The 15,199-nt window shown below is 41.3% G+C and overlaps 2 protein-coding genes across 10 annotated transcripts in view; one reads left to right on the top strand and one right to left on the bottom strand.

The window, feature by feature from the left end:
* Positions 1-15,199, top strand: part of LOC147140058 (uncharacterized) — a 54,615-nt gene that overhangs the window by 33,241 nt on the left and 6,175 nt on the right. For all 8 annotated transcript variants that reach the window (XR_015088546.1, XR_015088547.1, XM_086044313.1 and 5 more), the window contains one exon: positions 2,435-2,546. Coding sequence is in view for 6 of the 8 variants with exons in the window: in XM_086044313.1 (XP_085900439.1) it covers positions 2,435-2,546 (112 nt within the window). In the remaining 2 variants the exon portion in view is untranslated. The remainder of the gene's footprint in view (positions 1-2,434; positions 2,547-15,199) is intronic.
* Positions 9,564-15,199, bottom strand: part of LOC147140060 (protein FAM53B-like) — a 32,077-nt gene continuing 26,441 nt past the window's right edge. For both annotated transcript variants that reach the window (XM_086044307.1, XM_086044306.1), the window contains one exon: positions 9,564-10,591. In XM_086044307.1, the coding sequence (XP_085900433.1) occupies positions 10,271-10,591 (321 nt within the window). In that variant the 3' untranslated portion in view covers positions 9,564-10,270. The remainder of the gene's footprint in view (positions 10,592-15,199) is intronic.

The following is a 15,199-nucleotide window of genomic DNA, read 5'->3' on the forward strand; positions in this document are numbered from 1 at the left end:
TGGTTTGGTGTAACATTGTGCCATTGACAGGACTCAAGCATGTATTGATTGTGCAAGACATGCGTGTGTGTAATTTGGCGTCTTGGTGATGAAGTGCTGCCTTCACGAGTGGAAATTCAATCAGTGGTAGTACTGTCTTTACGCGGGCTCACTTTTCTCTTCTTACTCGTGGCTGCTTGAGCACGTGAAGCTGCTCACCTGTGCGAAACCCCCTTACTTCCACCACCATTAAGTGGTAGACGCAGGCAAGGTGACCAAAAAAAAAAAAAGTTAATGTAAACCATAACTTGAAAGTTTTTTTTTATATAAATAATCTTTCATAAGGCAAATGCAATCAAAACATGACTTTCTCCTATCAGAAGTTTATTTTTGAAGAAATGCTTACATTTAACCTTTTCGTTTTGCTTGAAGTCACGCTTGTAAATCTGCAGCCATTACAGTATTACACCATCCCTCCATGACACTGATTTGAATTATTTGAATTCTATTGTCATTGTCATATTTTTTTTCTGTTCCGCTTCCATTGCCAAAAATACTGAAAATGTATTTATTTTTTCCTCCCTGTGTTCTTGTTCAATCTTTCTTGAAATGACCAGTTGTTTGCCCTCCAAAGAGTTTTGTGACTTTTCTTTTCTTTTTCACCTCCATAACTTTGATAAAAACAATAACTCTCATTTTATTGATTTTTTTGTTTACTAAGCAGAATTCACGAGTTGCTGAAGGTTAAGTGTAATGTGGACCCAGTTATCAGTTGCATGTCCATCGGTTATCTTGCCAGCAGCTTAATGTCTGCGCCGATTACATCTCCCAGCGCTGCCCTCTCGTCTGCACATGTTTACAGATGTGTGACGGAGGCAGGCGCCTTTCCTGTGCACACCCGCGCTCCAACAACTCGCCACCGCCGCCTTTGTTGATTATCCTCGATTCCAATGTGGAATCCACACGCGATGCAAATGTCCCGAGGTCGCCCCACCATCAACACAAAAGCGTGTCGAATTAATGACTGCCTTTAGACAGTGACGTCGGGCTGCGTCGGCGTGTGAGTCGCTGGGTGTGAGTCGTGGCCTACAGCAGCCCCTTGCAAGTTTTCCTTATTTTGTGTGTTTGACTAATTGTCTAGTTGAATTAATGGCTGAAAGTGCATCACTGAGTGCGGCTGTCCTCCACAAGCAGGACATTACATTTCAGTGGTTCCTTGCAATACAGGTTTAAATCATTTAAATAATTTCCCTTTACGGTTGTAGACAGTATTCTAGTGCTAACAAAGAGCATGTTTGCAGAGGAAGTGCCAACAAGGAACAAATGCTCACTTTCATTTTCTGTATTCTTGGGTCATCCTTAAAAATCAGTAGGGTTACACCTCTTGCATAAGACATTGTCGGTGGATTGCTGACAAGGCATGGCAGCTTTATTTATATTTCACATTTCATACACAAGGTAACTCAATGTGCTTCACATTATTAAAAATACAACATTTAAAGGCATTTACAAACAGAAGAATTTTAAGGGGAAGTCAACCCAGACATATTTTTGCCAAGTATATGTTCTATGCAAGCCCACTAGTTGAAACAAGGCATTCTGATAAATATTGCGTTTGTGGAATAAGAGTTAATCCACCACCCATTTTTAGCCATCTCTGGAGGGGGCCATTTCGTCACTTCTGTCGACTGAAAATGACATCACAACTGCTCAGGGCTCAGTAACAACCAATCACGGCTGACCTGTTGTGATGTCATTTTCAGTCGACAGAAGTGACAAAATGGCTGCCTCCAGAGATGGCTAAAAATGGGTGGTTTTTGCTGCTTAACTCATAGTCCACAACGCAATATTAACCAACCAGTATGCCGTGTTTCAACTAGTTGGCCTGCTGGGAACATATTCTTGAAAAAAATAAGTGTTTTGGTTGATTACCACTTTAAGACCAAATCTTAATCTTCGGAATGGAGGAAATAAGTGGTGTTTTTAACCTGGATTTAAAACTATTTAGACCTGGTGCTGACTTAAGTTCTGTTGGCATCCCATTCCATTTACGTGAAGCATGACAACTACATTTTTGATTCACCATGTTTTCTTTGAACTCTGTACTCCGCTAATGAAGAAAACTAGTCATCCCTGTGGTTTTGTCGGTGGTTTATTTTTTTTCTTACACGGTGAGTGACAGTCAGTTGCCGACATCACTCCCGCTTATGTGAAACCTCCCTGAAGACAGTGAAATGTAATCTGGCAATAAGAGCGGTGACTGTGTGTTCATGCGCCGACCAGGTTTCACCAACACATGGATATGTCAGCGTTTTGGTCCGAGTGTTTGGTTTTACTAGTTTCGTTTGCACTTCCGCACCAGTGACCCAATCTTAAGGCATACAAAGACAAATCAAAGTAATCTTTAAACTATGTTCCAGACCAAGGCGTTAGTAAGTATCCCTTCTCTCCCCAGGTGATGATCATGGTGTTGGGGTCATCTCAGTCCATTCAACCATGAACAGACAAGCGGGTCAAAGGTATGGAGACAGCTGTCCGCTTCCATCTTCATCATGGCTGCCATGCCCGTGAGTAATCTCTGATTTCATTCTGATTACATCTCCAGAGGCCTGACTCAGCCATTTTGGCTTTGGTCGCACATATGCGGTCACTCTTCAGATACATAGATACAATACACGCATACAGTACATTACTGTGTAGTGTCTATAGCAGCGGTGTGGATAGGCGTTCCAGGAGGTTACGTTTCAAGCTAGTTGTATCCCACTGGGGGAGATGTACATTACATTCAATCATGTTTTTTTTTAAATTAATGCACTGTTCACAGTCTTATTTGGAGCGTGTTAAAATTTGGTGTGTTAGTAACCAAAACTCCTATCGCTTTCAATTCGTAATATCCTTTTGAAAATAGTATATGCAAAGTAGTATAGTAGTAGTAAATAGTATATTTGCTCAAGTTCTGGATTCTTGGCTTTGAGATGCTCGTTTTCCTGGAAAGTTGCGCTCAAGTTCCAAGTTGTCCAACCACCGAATCCTTCCCATTTCAGACAGTCAACTGTAAATGGATATTTCCCTTTCCCGCACAATTATTGTCTTGAGCGTACGGCTTGCGTTTCCAGTATGGCTGGATGGGGAGGGAAAAAGGCAGGGAGGCACCCCTCAGGCAGGCAGCGCTAGTCCACCCAGATCTTACCGATCTGATGGATGGACTTGAACCAAAAACAACACGTCTATTTGAGTCGAGCATTGTGTGTCGCTCGATGCCAGCGCATGTGTGTGTGTGTGTGTGTTTGTTTCCTCTCAACACGTGTGCGTCCACTGTAAAACCCAGTTTCATAACACACACACCCACACACACACACAGTCTGTGGCTGCTGTCGACTGGGAAATGTTTGGAAGGCATGGCAACCCATTTCCAAAATGGAATAAAAGCTTGGCAGCAGATGGACTCGTCTGTGGGCCTGTGGCACTCCTTTTTCCTGTAATTGGAGAGCACTTTGTGGGCCTGGCAGGAGCAGTAGTGTCAGGGCCTGTGCAAAAAAACCTAACTAACAAAAACATTGGATTTGAATGAGTAGCAGAGCACATCAACAGCAGACATGCCTGCCATCTGCTCCTCATAAAGCCGATTTACAACGCCCGAGTTTGGATTTTCTGATGAATATCTCTCGCACGTTAATGACACGTTGCGTTCAGGTGAAGTTTATCAACTGTCATAAACACAAACACTTCCCCTAACTGACAACTTTAGTCAAGAGGGGCGGGGAGAATGTGCTCTTTTGGAGCATACGGCATCCAGACGATGTTAATTCATGGAAATTAAGAATGTGGTGGACCAGTGGTTAGCGTGTCTGCCTCACAATTCTAAGAAGCAGGCTACACCCTGGACTGGTCGCCGGTCAGTCGCAGGACACATATAGGCAAAAATTCGCATTCGATAATGCAATGCTGGAAGAGCGCATTGCTTTATTACAATTACAGAGTACTCTCACCAACACTACGAATACATGTTTAAGTGTTCACATGAACTGCATTTATGTGACGCAACTCCCACTGAAGTCTGTTGTTGTTCTTTCGACTTTTTTTAACAAAACATTTTATATTGAATGCAAAGCAGTCAGTGAGTGTGTGCAGTGTTCCAATGTATGCTTGCAGATTTTAGTGGGGAATCTAACCTTGATTATTTAGCTTTTCTTTGTACTCAGGCCAAAGCCCTGTCTAATATAAAAGTATTGCTTTTGCACCGTCTTGTTGCTGCGGAACTATGTTGAAGTAAGTGGAGGAGGTTAATTATTTCTCACAGAAAAGTAATGCTTTGCCAACATGTTGTGTCATCGTTAGGCAATTACGCTTTCAGATTTTGGCTATTAGTGGCCAGGCTCTGTATTTTTATTATCATTTTTTTTTGTATAGACCAAGTCTTATTATGTAAATGTTCTGGACTCCTATTTTGATGAAGAGTAGAATCACGGTCTGCCATAGTGTGGACTAAGTTCAGCTTCCCATAGTTGGCTTTAATATCCAATAAATTACCAATCAAAATGAACACGTTCAATTTTGATTAACTGGATGTAATCAATCCTTTCATTTTTTCATTAGCACTTGTCCTCATTGCCGACTGAAGTCCATGTGATCGTTTTGGCGTTTTTCCTCAATTGTTGTCATGCAAATGTTCCCTCATACTGCGTGGGTCTGAGATTCCCACTCTCGGGGTGGCTGGCACGGAACAAAAGCCGGCATCAGGGCACATTTGGGATGTAAATCATACTGTGACGCCAGGCCAGAGGGGGGGAATGGCATTCACGGGGAGCCATGGTGACAAAGTGTCGGGTTGCACTCTGTCAACTTGGAGTGGGGAATAGTCAATCAGTGACATGCGACACTGTCGGCCACCTGTCTGATGGCGCTAAGTGTCCAAGAGCACATAAGCACCTACTACATGCATACGTGGAGGCGAGGTGGGACCAGCCAGCTGTCCCGGACGGTGACTAAGGAGCTCACAATGTTCCCCTCAGCAAAATATTTTAATCATCCATCCAAGCGTTTTCTGTAGAGCTTGTCCTCATTAGGGTCACGGGTAACTGGATCTTATCCTAGCTGACAAAGTAGAGTTTTGGGGATGCACAGCTACTTTGAAAGTCACTCCTCTCACAAGCACAATGAATACTTGTTTAATTCCTGTCAACTGCATTTATGCAATGCAAAACCCAAACAAGTTAATAATCACCCTCCCCAACCTTATCCATTCACCCATCCATCAATTTTCTAGAGCACTTTTCCTCATTCAGGTTGAGCAGGAGCCTGACTTTGGGTGGTGTGCACCCTGGACTGGTCATCGGCACACTCCAGATCCATTAATCGTTTTGGTTGGTTGTATCTCACTTTTTTTAATCCACTTCTTTAGAAGGAGACTTATTTTTCAAATAATTCATCAATTAATGAACAGTGGTGGAGCTGATTCGAAGAAGCGACTTTGATAGTCGCACCTCTCACAACCACAATGAATACATAAATAAGGCAGCTCAACTCAAACTAGGTAAGGTATTCATTAGGGTCACGCATGGGTCAGATGGAGTTTAACCCATCAGATTTTCAGCAAGAGGAAAAGTAAACCCAGGAAACGTAAACTCAGAGCTGGTTGCCGGTGGACCAACGCTCATACTCCTATTTCCCGAGAAAACCCACATAAAACAGGGACAACATGTAAACTAGACATAGAAAGGCTCAATCTGAGTTTCAAACTCAGAACTGTGAGGAAGACAGGACAAGCAGTAGGCCACCGTGCTGCCCCCCATATCAGCATACTTAGTGAAATGAAAGGGAGTTCCCCGCCTCTTGCCCAAAGTCAGCTGGGATAGGCTCCACTTTACCCATGACCATGAGATTTTCAGAAAAAGAAAACGTCTGTTCCACTAATAAATACTTGACTTTTTCGAGTGTCAAGATTCTGTTTCCCACCGCTCGTTTAAATGATTGATGTCATATGAAACTGGGAGACAAAAAACAGCTATCTTGGCCATTCTGTGAGACAGCAACCACAATTTGGAGCCGGAAAACATTTGAAAATATGTCTTGAAGTGGAAGTTGTTGAAAAAAGGCACTTACTGTTTCCGTGTAAATGCATGAAAACAGTCATCTGTGAAAATGAAACACGCGTGTGTACTTCACGGCCAAAACAACAAGGGTTCAAGGGGATGATAGGGATTACGTTTGTATTTTATTATTATTATTTTTTTAACACTTACTACTACACTAGTATGTTCAGCGTAGGCACTTTTTTTGCTGGCAACCCACCAGTATGCTATGATGCGGATTATAGAGGCTGCTGATGAAGCACGTATTATGGAGGGATTTCTGAAGATGATGAAATTTAGATTAAAGCATTTTGTGTAATAAAAATGCAACAATAAAGGTTTGCAAGATAAGAGACACACGAATTACGACATCAAACTTCTGTCATTATACAACCCACAACGACAGATAAGATAGGTTAACTTAACCGGTCATGCATTAACTCATTCACTGCCATTGATGAATTTATTTGTCTTTTCACAGTCCCGCCATTCAATTCCGGGAATTTATATTTTTTTCGCATTTTTTCAAACGTTAGGGTAAAAGAGGGTCTGAAAATGTCTGGCAGTGAATGAGTTAACTGAGCTAAATGTCGGTAATGCGTCGAAGACAACATTGTCACCCTCTTAAAATAATGGCCTAAGTCATACATTTTTTGGACAAAAAATAATTTCTTGCCTTAAACTTTTTTGCTGACCACCTGTGCTCAAATCGGCTACATCCTTAGGTAAACTGATCATTCAATTCTACCTCTGAAATGAAATTATTAAAAAAATATAATATAATCAATATATTGTTCAGTTTTTTGTGTTTTCAGAAGGAGACTTGTTTGGGAGCATTACAAAAAAATGTGATTGGGAATGTGTAACATGTAGACAACATGTTTTGTTTTTATTTTGGGGGGCTAGAACAGATTAATGGTATTTCCATTCATTTCAATGGGGAAAGCTGATTTGAGAGAGAAGTGAGAACAAATTCAACTCGAATCTCAAGGCACCACTGTATGTGACTTCCTCCCATGGATGTTGAGTAGTGTGTTTACACAACACAACTTGTCTCTTAGAACTCCTCAAAAGAACCGACAAAGCTCTCAAGAGCATCGTTCTGATGCCACGCAGCGCCATAAAAGGCAGACGGCTGACAGAAAACGACGTCACTGCTCTGACCTCGTCTCAAGTCCCTGAAGGGAAGTCGCGGTGCTTTTTTTCGCTGACAAAGTGAAAGAGAGTTTGCTTTGAAAACACAGACAATGTTTGCCCGCATTTAATCGAGGCCGTCCAGGCCGCTGTTGATTTGTGTAACGTAGCCTTTCCTGTCTACGTTGGCTTGCTACAATGCTCCCTATTTATAGTAGTTTTGCCTCAGATATTAGCGCTATGGCTTGCTCGGTTGCTCATTTCCTGCCAGAGAGGAAATGTGTGTTTTTGTGTGCGTGTTTTTGTGTGTGCGTGTGTAGTCTACTGACCTTTGGGATAAGCTGGCGACTGCCCAGCTATTCATGGCCACCAGTGGTGGCAAGTATTGGAGTAGAAATGCTTGATAACTGTTCTTCACGTTCAGTGGTACCTTGAGTGAAGCACGATGCTGACAGCGTCATGCCCTGAGACTTATCTTCAGCTGGAGCTGGGGTTGATGAGGATGAAAGGAATTATAAACAGTTCGGAATAGCAGCCCTCAGGCTTCTGCTGGAAAGAAAGAACAAAATGTCATGGAAAGCCTACTAGAACATCTTAAATGCATAGGTGATTAATGAGTCAATTTAAACGGTGGTAAACGTGTGCTATTCCCATTTATCAAGAGTTGAATGTTGAATGTGATCGGTTAATTCTGAACACAGCCACAGTTTCAAGAGGGTGTGCATACTTGAGAAACCACATCTCTGTTGTTTATTTTTAATTCTCCACTCGCAACAATTTATTTTTATTTTTTAATTAGGTTATACAGTTTATAGTACAAAAGAATGGTGGAAAATGTTGAATTATCTTGGTCTCTTTTTTATATCACAAAAACTTGGCACTTGAACAGGGGTGTGTAGACTTTTTATGTGCATGGAATATAATTGACAGTAAAAAAGAATATTTTTACTATCTTGCTCAAGTACATTTCAGTCTGTACATTTTTGCTTACTTTAGTGAAGGAGTCGAATCAGTACTTCTCCTTTTACCAGTCTTATTATTTACATGAGTAAGCCGACGTCCCCTGACTGAACAATTTTCCAGGCCGGGCGACAGTATTTTGTCAATGTGTCAGGGGTGCGTGTTTGTGTAAGGCAACACCTCTTGCACGCAGATGTCAGAGTTCACCTTCCTTCAAGGCCCGTCATCGAAGGAAAGGCCGCCGCTGGTCCGGGACATCCTGTTTTTGGATATAAACACTGTTGTGTAGCCGGGGATTTTCCTCCTTGTGTCGGAAAAACAGTCCGTAAAGAGCCTACGCCCCCAACGGTGTCTTTTGATAAGGCCAATACAAGGCTTTAATATAACTTAATAAGAGCCGAGAAGGAAATCTGTAATAAGATGGCAGCTTTTTGGAGAAATGAGAAAGACCCCAAAATTTGGCTAAGTCTCGATGTGATATGTGATGGGTGCACGAGTGCTTGGGTTTGTAAATTCAAGACAACAAAGGTAATCTTAATTTATTTTGTTGAAAACTCGTTATATTAGGAGAATAAAGTTTTATTTCATGATGATAAGGTAACAGTGCTATGATATTTAAGGGAAAGTCAACCCCATCATTTTCTTGACAGTAATATGTTCTACGCGCCTCCACTAGTCTAAACACAGGCCTTCTGATTAATCTTGCATTCTTGGAATATGAGTTAAGCAGCAAAATCCACCCGTTTTTAGCCATCTCAGGGGACAGCTGTAATGTCATTTTCAGTCAACAGCAAGTAACAAAATGCCAAAGAGCCAATATTCGCAGTTCAGCATTCACAAATGCACCTATTCGGAGATTTTTTTTTAGGAACCTGTCCAAGATTAGTCTCAGAAAAAAACACTTCTTCCCATTTTTCTGACTTTTTTTTTTACCCCATCCCCCATTTATTCACTTTTTGTTTGTTTACGCGATCCCGTTTTGTGCAACTGTACAACTTCATTGCCATCATCTTACGCGTTTTATTATATACCTAAAATAGTAATTTAGCTGGCTACCTGTTACTCACAACACCAAGCAAGAAAACCAAAACAAAACTGAGTAACATTCATTATTCTTGACTAAAAATGTGTTTACAGTTTAGGAATAGCCTGTAATCCCATTGAGAGGTTTGGCATGCACTTTACAGCCTGCAAATGTGTTGTTTTTTTTCTTTTCATCATTTTTGTGGATGGAGACTTTTCTAAACCCCGGATTGGTTAGTTATTCTAATCATCTGTTATCATTCAACGTATCAGTGTCACGTTCACGCTCGCTTGTTATTCTCGTGTTTATTTCTCATTTTCAACTCACAAAACACACTCTTGACTCTGCGCGTTACGCATTCCCTTTCATTTAGCCGAGGAAATTAAACAAGACAATCGGTGGCGAATGGAGATTTATTTCCACGTCCAAGAACCTCCCTCCTCATGTTCTCACTCCGCATACGTACAGCTCCATTTTAAAAAAACAACATAGAAAAATAAACATTGATATCAGAACTAACCATTTAAGAGTTTAATTCAAATATAGAATTTGCATATAATGAAACTACAAAAAAAGGACTGAGGAGGAAGGAAGTCAATGGCTCTGTTTACATGGACAGAAAGAACCAGTTTAGGGAATTTTCTTTTCATTATTGCCACTAGAACTTCTATTTGTTGGAAGTCTGTGCTATCAGATTATCAACATATGAGTGTCCATGTAAATGCAGCCCATGTCTTAAAGCTTATTGAGCCTACATTCAGCAAAGTCAGAGTTGAATGTGTCCTAAGCATACATAGTCGTCCCCGCGTCCACTTTGAGTTAGAGGAAAGAAATGCTAAGCTAAGCTAACGTTGGAAAGTTCACCAGATGGGAAGACAGTGGCGGATCAGTGTTTTTTTTTTTGTTTTTTTTTTTAAAGACTACTAACAACTCACTTTCATACTCCTGAGCAAAAAAAACAAAACCTAAAAGTTCAAAATAGTCCCAATGTTCAAGGCAAATGTGTCCTCCGCGTCCTTTGTGATATTCCAACGTCTTTCCCTTTCAACTGAGTCCAGACGTTCATTAACTCTTCTATTTGTTAATGTCCTGAAGATCTGCTTCAATTCCTCTCAATCTGCTCGAGGTCCAGCTCTCCCCCGAGCTGGAAAATGTCCCTGGTTGAGCCAAGGTCGCCCTTCCAGAGGGCGATTTTTCCCCTCGGCGAGCCCGATCTCGAGCCCACGCTACACGCCGAATCGCTGTCCAGTTCCTCGTCGGATGAATCCTCGCCTTCTCTTGTCGCCTCCTGCCGAGGTTCCAGTCCCAGTTCGGACACGGCAGTGTATTCTGATTGCCGTTGGCTCGATGGGGGCAGGCTGGATTGGCAGCTGTTGAAGAAGGAGAAGCCGGGGCAACTCAAGCTCTGGAAAGTCTGGAGTTGCTGTAAAACAAAAAAAGAAAAAAAAAAGAAATGACGACGTTAAAAGAGTTTGTTTTACACAACTATTTGTACTTCTACTGAAGTACAGAAAGTGAGTACTTTTGTGACCTCTGGAAAGTAGTGGGAGACTACTACTATTATTTGGGGGGATTTTCATCTTGAGGTTTTGCTGTCACTTTTTTGGGGATTAGATTTTGCTTTAAACTGCCAAAAGCTGCATCTTGTGTTTCACTGAAACACTCATTGCACATGTGAGCACACGTGCAAAGCCGCGGCCCTTCTTGACGGAAAGCAAAACAGTGTGAAGTCGCACAAAACCGCAAACTGTATTTTGTTTCTGCTACGTCAAGGCGACTAGCTTGCAGGACTTTGCTTTTGATTTTCAACACTTGACCTTGATGACTTTCAAGCTGCCAAAAAGTTCTATTCCCAGTTACCTTGATACTGTATGAACACCAAGCTCCTTGTTTGACATAAGCAAGACAGACAAGCAGTGCTTTGAAGGGCAAAAAAACATCCCAATAGTGTAGATCATGAAGATTTTAGTGATGAATATTTGCATTAGGCTCTACCACAGTCACAAATCAAATTTCACTTCAATGTGTTTTGTTTCACATAATGCGCTTGACTGACATAAAAGTTTATTCATTGAGTTTGCAAGAGGAACTAAGAGGAAGGACCTGCAAGACACAGGCGGATGATTTACATCACAATCATTACGTTTGTAAGGTAGAAGTGAGAGTTAACTGTGAAGCAACTTCCTCAAGATAAGCGACTTCACATTTTGTAATTTAGTTGGTTTAGGTTTTGCATTACATAATGCAGTTGACTGACTTAAAAATATATACATTGTGTTTACAGAGGAGATACAAGGGAGATATAATTTGCGTGATGTTCCTTAATCGTTTTATTGTCTATTCGCCCAAAGCTGATATAAGTGAGAGATATCCATGATGCAATGTCACTGATGTGTCATAGTCTTTAATTTACATGTGTTTATGGTGATGGACCTAAAGGGAAGTCAATGCTAACTTTTTTTTTTTCAAGAATATGCTCTATGCAAGCCCACTAGTTGAAACAGAGCATTCTGATAAATATTGCGTTTGGGGAATAAGTGTTAATCTACTCATTTTTAGCCATCTCTGTGGGCGGCCATTTTGTCTTCTGTCGACTGAAAATGACATCACAATTCTCACAACGACCAATCATGGCTCAGATTCAGAAAACAGGTCAGCCGTGATTGGTGGTTGTGAGCAGGTGTGATGTCATTTTCAGTCGAAAGAAGACAAAATGGCCGCGCCTGGAGATAGCTAAAACAAGTGCATTTTGCTGCTTAACTTATATTCCACAAACGCAAAATTAGTAAGAATGCCGTGTTTCAACTAGTGGGCCTGCTGGGAACATATTCTTGAAAAAAAATATGTTGGGTTGACTTCCACTTTAAATACTGTATGTATTCATTGTGCCAGTGAGAGGAGCTATGAGGAAGAGTTGCAAGACATGCCAAGTGATTTACATAAAATGCCTCAATCATATCACAGATTTGAATCGTGGTCACCTTCCAGATAAATATCATAGTTTTGTCATTTGTCATAGCTGCTTTGGATTCTGCGTCAAACAAGTTGTAGGTTGTACTTAAATACATATTCACTGTGCTTGTGACGGGGAGCAACAAGCGGAGATGCTGATGAGCAGGTGATTTACTGAAAATGTCTGTCATAAAGAGTTTTTATTAATCCATTAAGTTAATATCAGTTTTTCGCTTTGAGACATCACTGTAAATGTCACAGAAAAAAACTGTACAACCTTTTTTATGTTGTTGTTTTTAGCACATAACCAACAAGGCAAGAATTTTCAAAGTTAGACGGATAAAGTTGTAACAGTGCAATGAGGGGGTTAATCTGCGGAGCAGCAGATGTTTGGAGGCACGGGGTTGAATAGAAATTAGCTTTTTTTTTTCCACTTGAGGACGGAACAACTTCCCTGTTGCCATGCACCAGGAGTCTCTCGCTAGTGGACTCGCAAACAAAAGCGAATACTTCAGGTGATAACGAGAGTAGTGGGAGGCCTTCGTTGTCTGTCTGGAAAAAGGGGGTTTTCTACGCTCCCTCTGTGTTTGGTTCCCCTGGTATTACTTGACTACTAATTATCCCTCGCAAAGGAGGAGGTTTAGAAGTGGGGAGGGAGGTTGGGAGCTTCTTTGTCACTATGTGCTTTCCAAGAAACCCACTGGGGACAGTCTGGGATTTGGGAGGGTCTGCCAGGATCAGGGTTGCATTTCTGTATTGTGCCAAGCTTTTCATACCACCACCACCAAATGGAATACACCCATGGACGCACTCAAAGAGTATACCACACATGCACATAATCATTATCTCACATGTTTAAACCACTCTAGTCATTTACAAGCCGGTAAAATTATTTTGTTAAAAAGCACATTTGTTCTCTAAAAAGCATCAAACACTTTAACCCCCCAAAAATGTTTATGCTTGATTTTCAAAATTGGCCAGATGGGCCTGGTCATCCATAGATTAGGCTAACTAAGAAAATTAAAGGTGATAGTAAAATAGTTTTCATTCAGTAGTCTGCGTTAGGTTTGTTGTAAACTAAAATCTGTCCAGGGTGTACAAGAGCCTTTCACAGGGAATAGTAGTGCCATTTATTAGTGAGCTGCATCAAGCTTGTGTTTGTGCTGTTCTATTTCAAAACATGCATTAGAGTACATTTAGAAACAAATTTGAAAACTGTATAGTTGAGACAAGCCAGCTGGCGCAACAACAATGAGATGATATACACCTAAATTCAAGCAAATTTGTCATAACACAAGTGTGTATGTAACTGGTATCGCTTTGCATTATCAGTAACCCCAGAAATTGGTGACCAACCAGCAGAGATACTTCTTGGCTTCGTATTAGTGCAAAGGGCTAACAGTTATACACACTTTGGAAATAACAAATTTGCTCAAATTACATTTAATCATGATAATATTTTGATATGTTATTATTAAGACTGGGTTGGGGGGTTGGTAGGGAGAATTGGCTAAGTCGACCACAAAAATTGGTTGACAAAATTCCTGTTGGCACGTTGGTGACCCCTGCTCTAGACCAACACAAACAACAAAAAACTGTTGACAGAACTTAAACATGTATTCATTGTGCCTGTGGGAAGAGCAATTGTCAAATTGTAGGTCTGTTAGACGTTTCAATACTTCCATAAAAGGGCACGAAAACAAACACGATGACTACAGCGCACCTATTAACTCATTCACTGCCAAACATTTTCAGACACTCTTTTACCCTAACGTTTGAAAAAATTCTAAAACATATAAGTTCCTGGGATTGAATGGCTGGAATGTGAACAAACTAGTAAAATCGTCAATGGCAGTGAATGTGTTAAGTGAAAGTGCAAAGAAATATCAACAGAGGCCATTTGAAATCAGCAAAATGAATAAATGTCTTGGAATGAGGTCAGTCAACAGCAGGAGAGGAAAAGCACAAGCAAAGCTTTCGGAGTGTGAAACAAAAAGTCGTGCAAGGAAGGAATCTTGCACTCATCCCTGACAAGCAGACGACAGAGCAATGCACCTCCGCATCAATCATTCATCGGCACTGTACCGAGTCCACGGTGCAGATAAGCGCCCAGAGTTTAGAAAGCACAGAGCACGGGCTGTTATTTAATGAGATAACGCGTTTACGCGGCGAGTCACGTCACCGTCGCGTTCCCACATTGCTGCTCAGCTATGCTCGCCATGTCAAGAATGGAGAGCAATGGCGAGGGGGGAGGATGCTATGTTAATAGAGCAGGAATTCAAGCATTTTGTCAAGCATTAAAAATAAAGTTGACGTTTCTCCCAAAAAGCAGAGGAAAAATTGCTTTTGGTGAAAAGACTGACCTCAAACCTGTGGCCATTCCCTCAGTCATAATTTATTGCGTGAAGTCAAAATCTGGGTAGATCGAAAACCCAAACCCTTGCTTATGATATTCGCGGTTTGTCGATTATTCACTGCAAAAGTCACTGCTGCTTTTTGTGATCAGGCCAAAACAAACGACAGCATTGCCATGGCGCCATCAAGTGGCATCCTGGTTGCAAGGACCTGTTGAAGTGTGTTGAGGAGTTTCATTTAGACAAAAGTAGTCCTTTGCTGCCATCTTGTGGCTTCTATAGGCAATTACATAACAGTAGAAATATCTAGAGTCTGCCTCAGTTACCTGCCGGTTCATTGAATACAGCTTTTTAACCCATTCTCTGCCAAGGATATATTTGTCTTTTCACAGTCCAGCCATTCAATCCCAGGAGCCTATTTATATATTTTTTCAAACATTAGGGTAAAAGCGGGTCTGAAAATGTCTGGCAGTGAATGAGTTAAATAAATGATATGACAATTTATCGCTACTTTTCGTGGCCCCCAAGTTACGTCTTGCGAACATCTGGGTCTGCGACAACCTCTGTAATAGCGAGCAGCAATGAGGAGTACATTTGACAACTTCCTTGCGTAAATAAGATCACTTCTCTCCCTCCTCCACTTAAATCACTTGAACGTGGCAGAAAATCACACTCGCCAGGCCTCCCCTTCCGCAAAAGCTGCGTTGACAATTCATTGAGCGAGT

The sequence above is a fragment of the Filicampus tigris genome, chromosome 11 (assembly GCF_054856515.1).
Source record: "Filicampus tigris isolate MCC_2025a chromosome 11, RoL_Ftig_1.0, whole genome shotgun sequence".
Lineage (NCBI taxonomy): Eukaryota > Metazoa > Chordata > Actinopteri > Syngnathiformes > Syngnathidae > Filicampus > Filicampus tigris.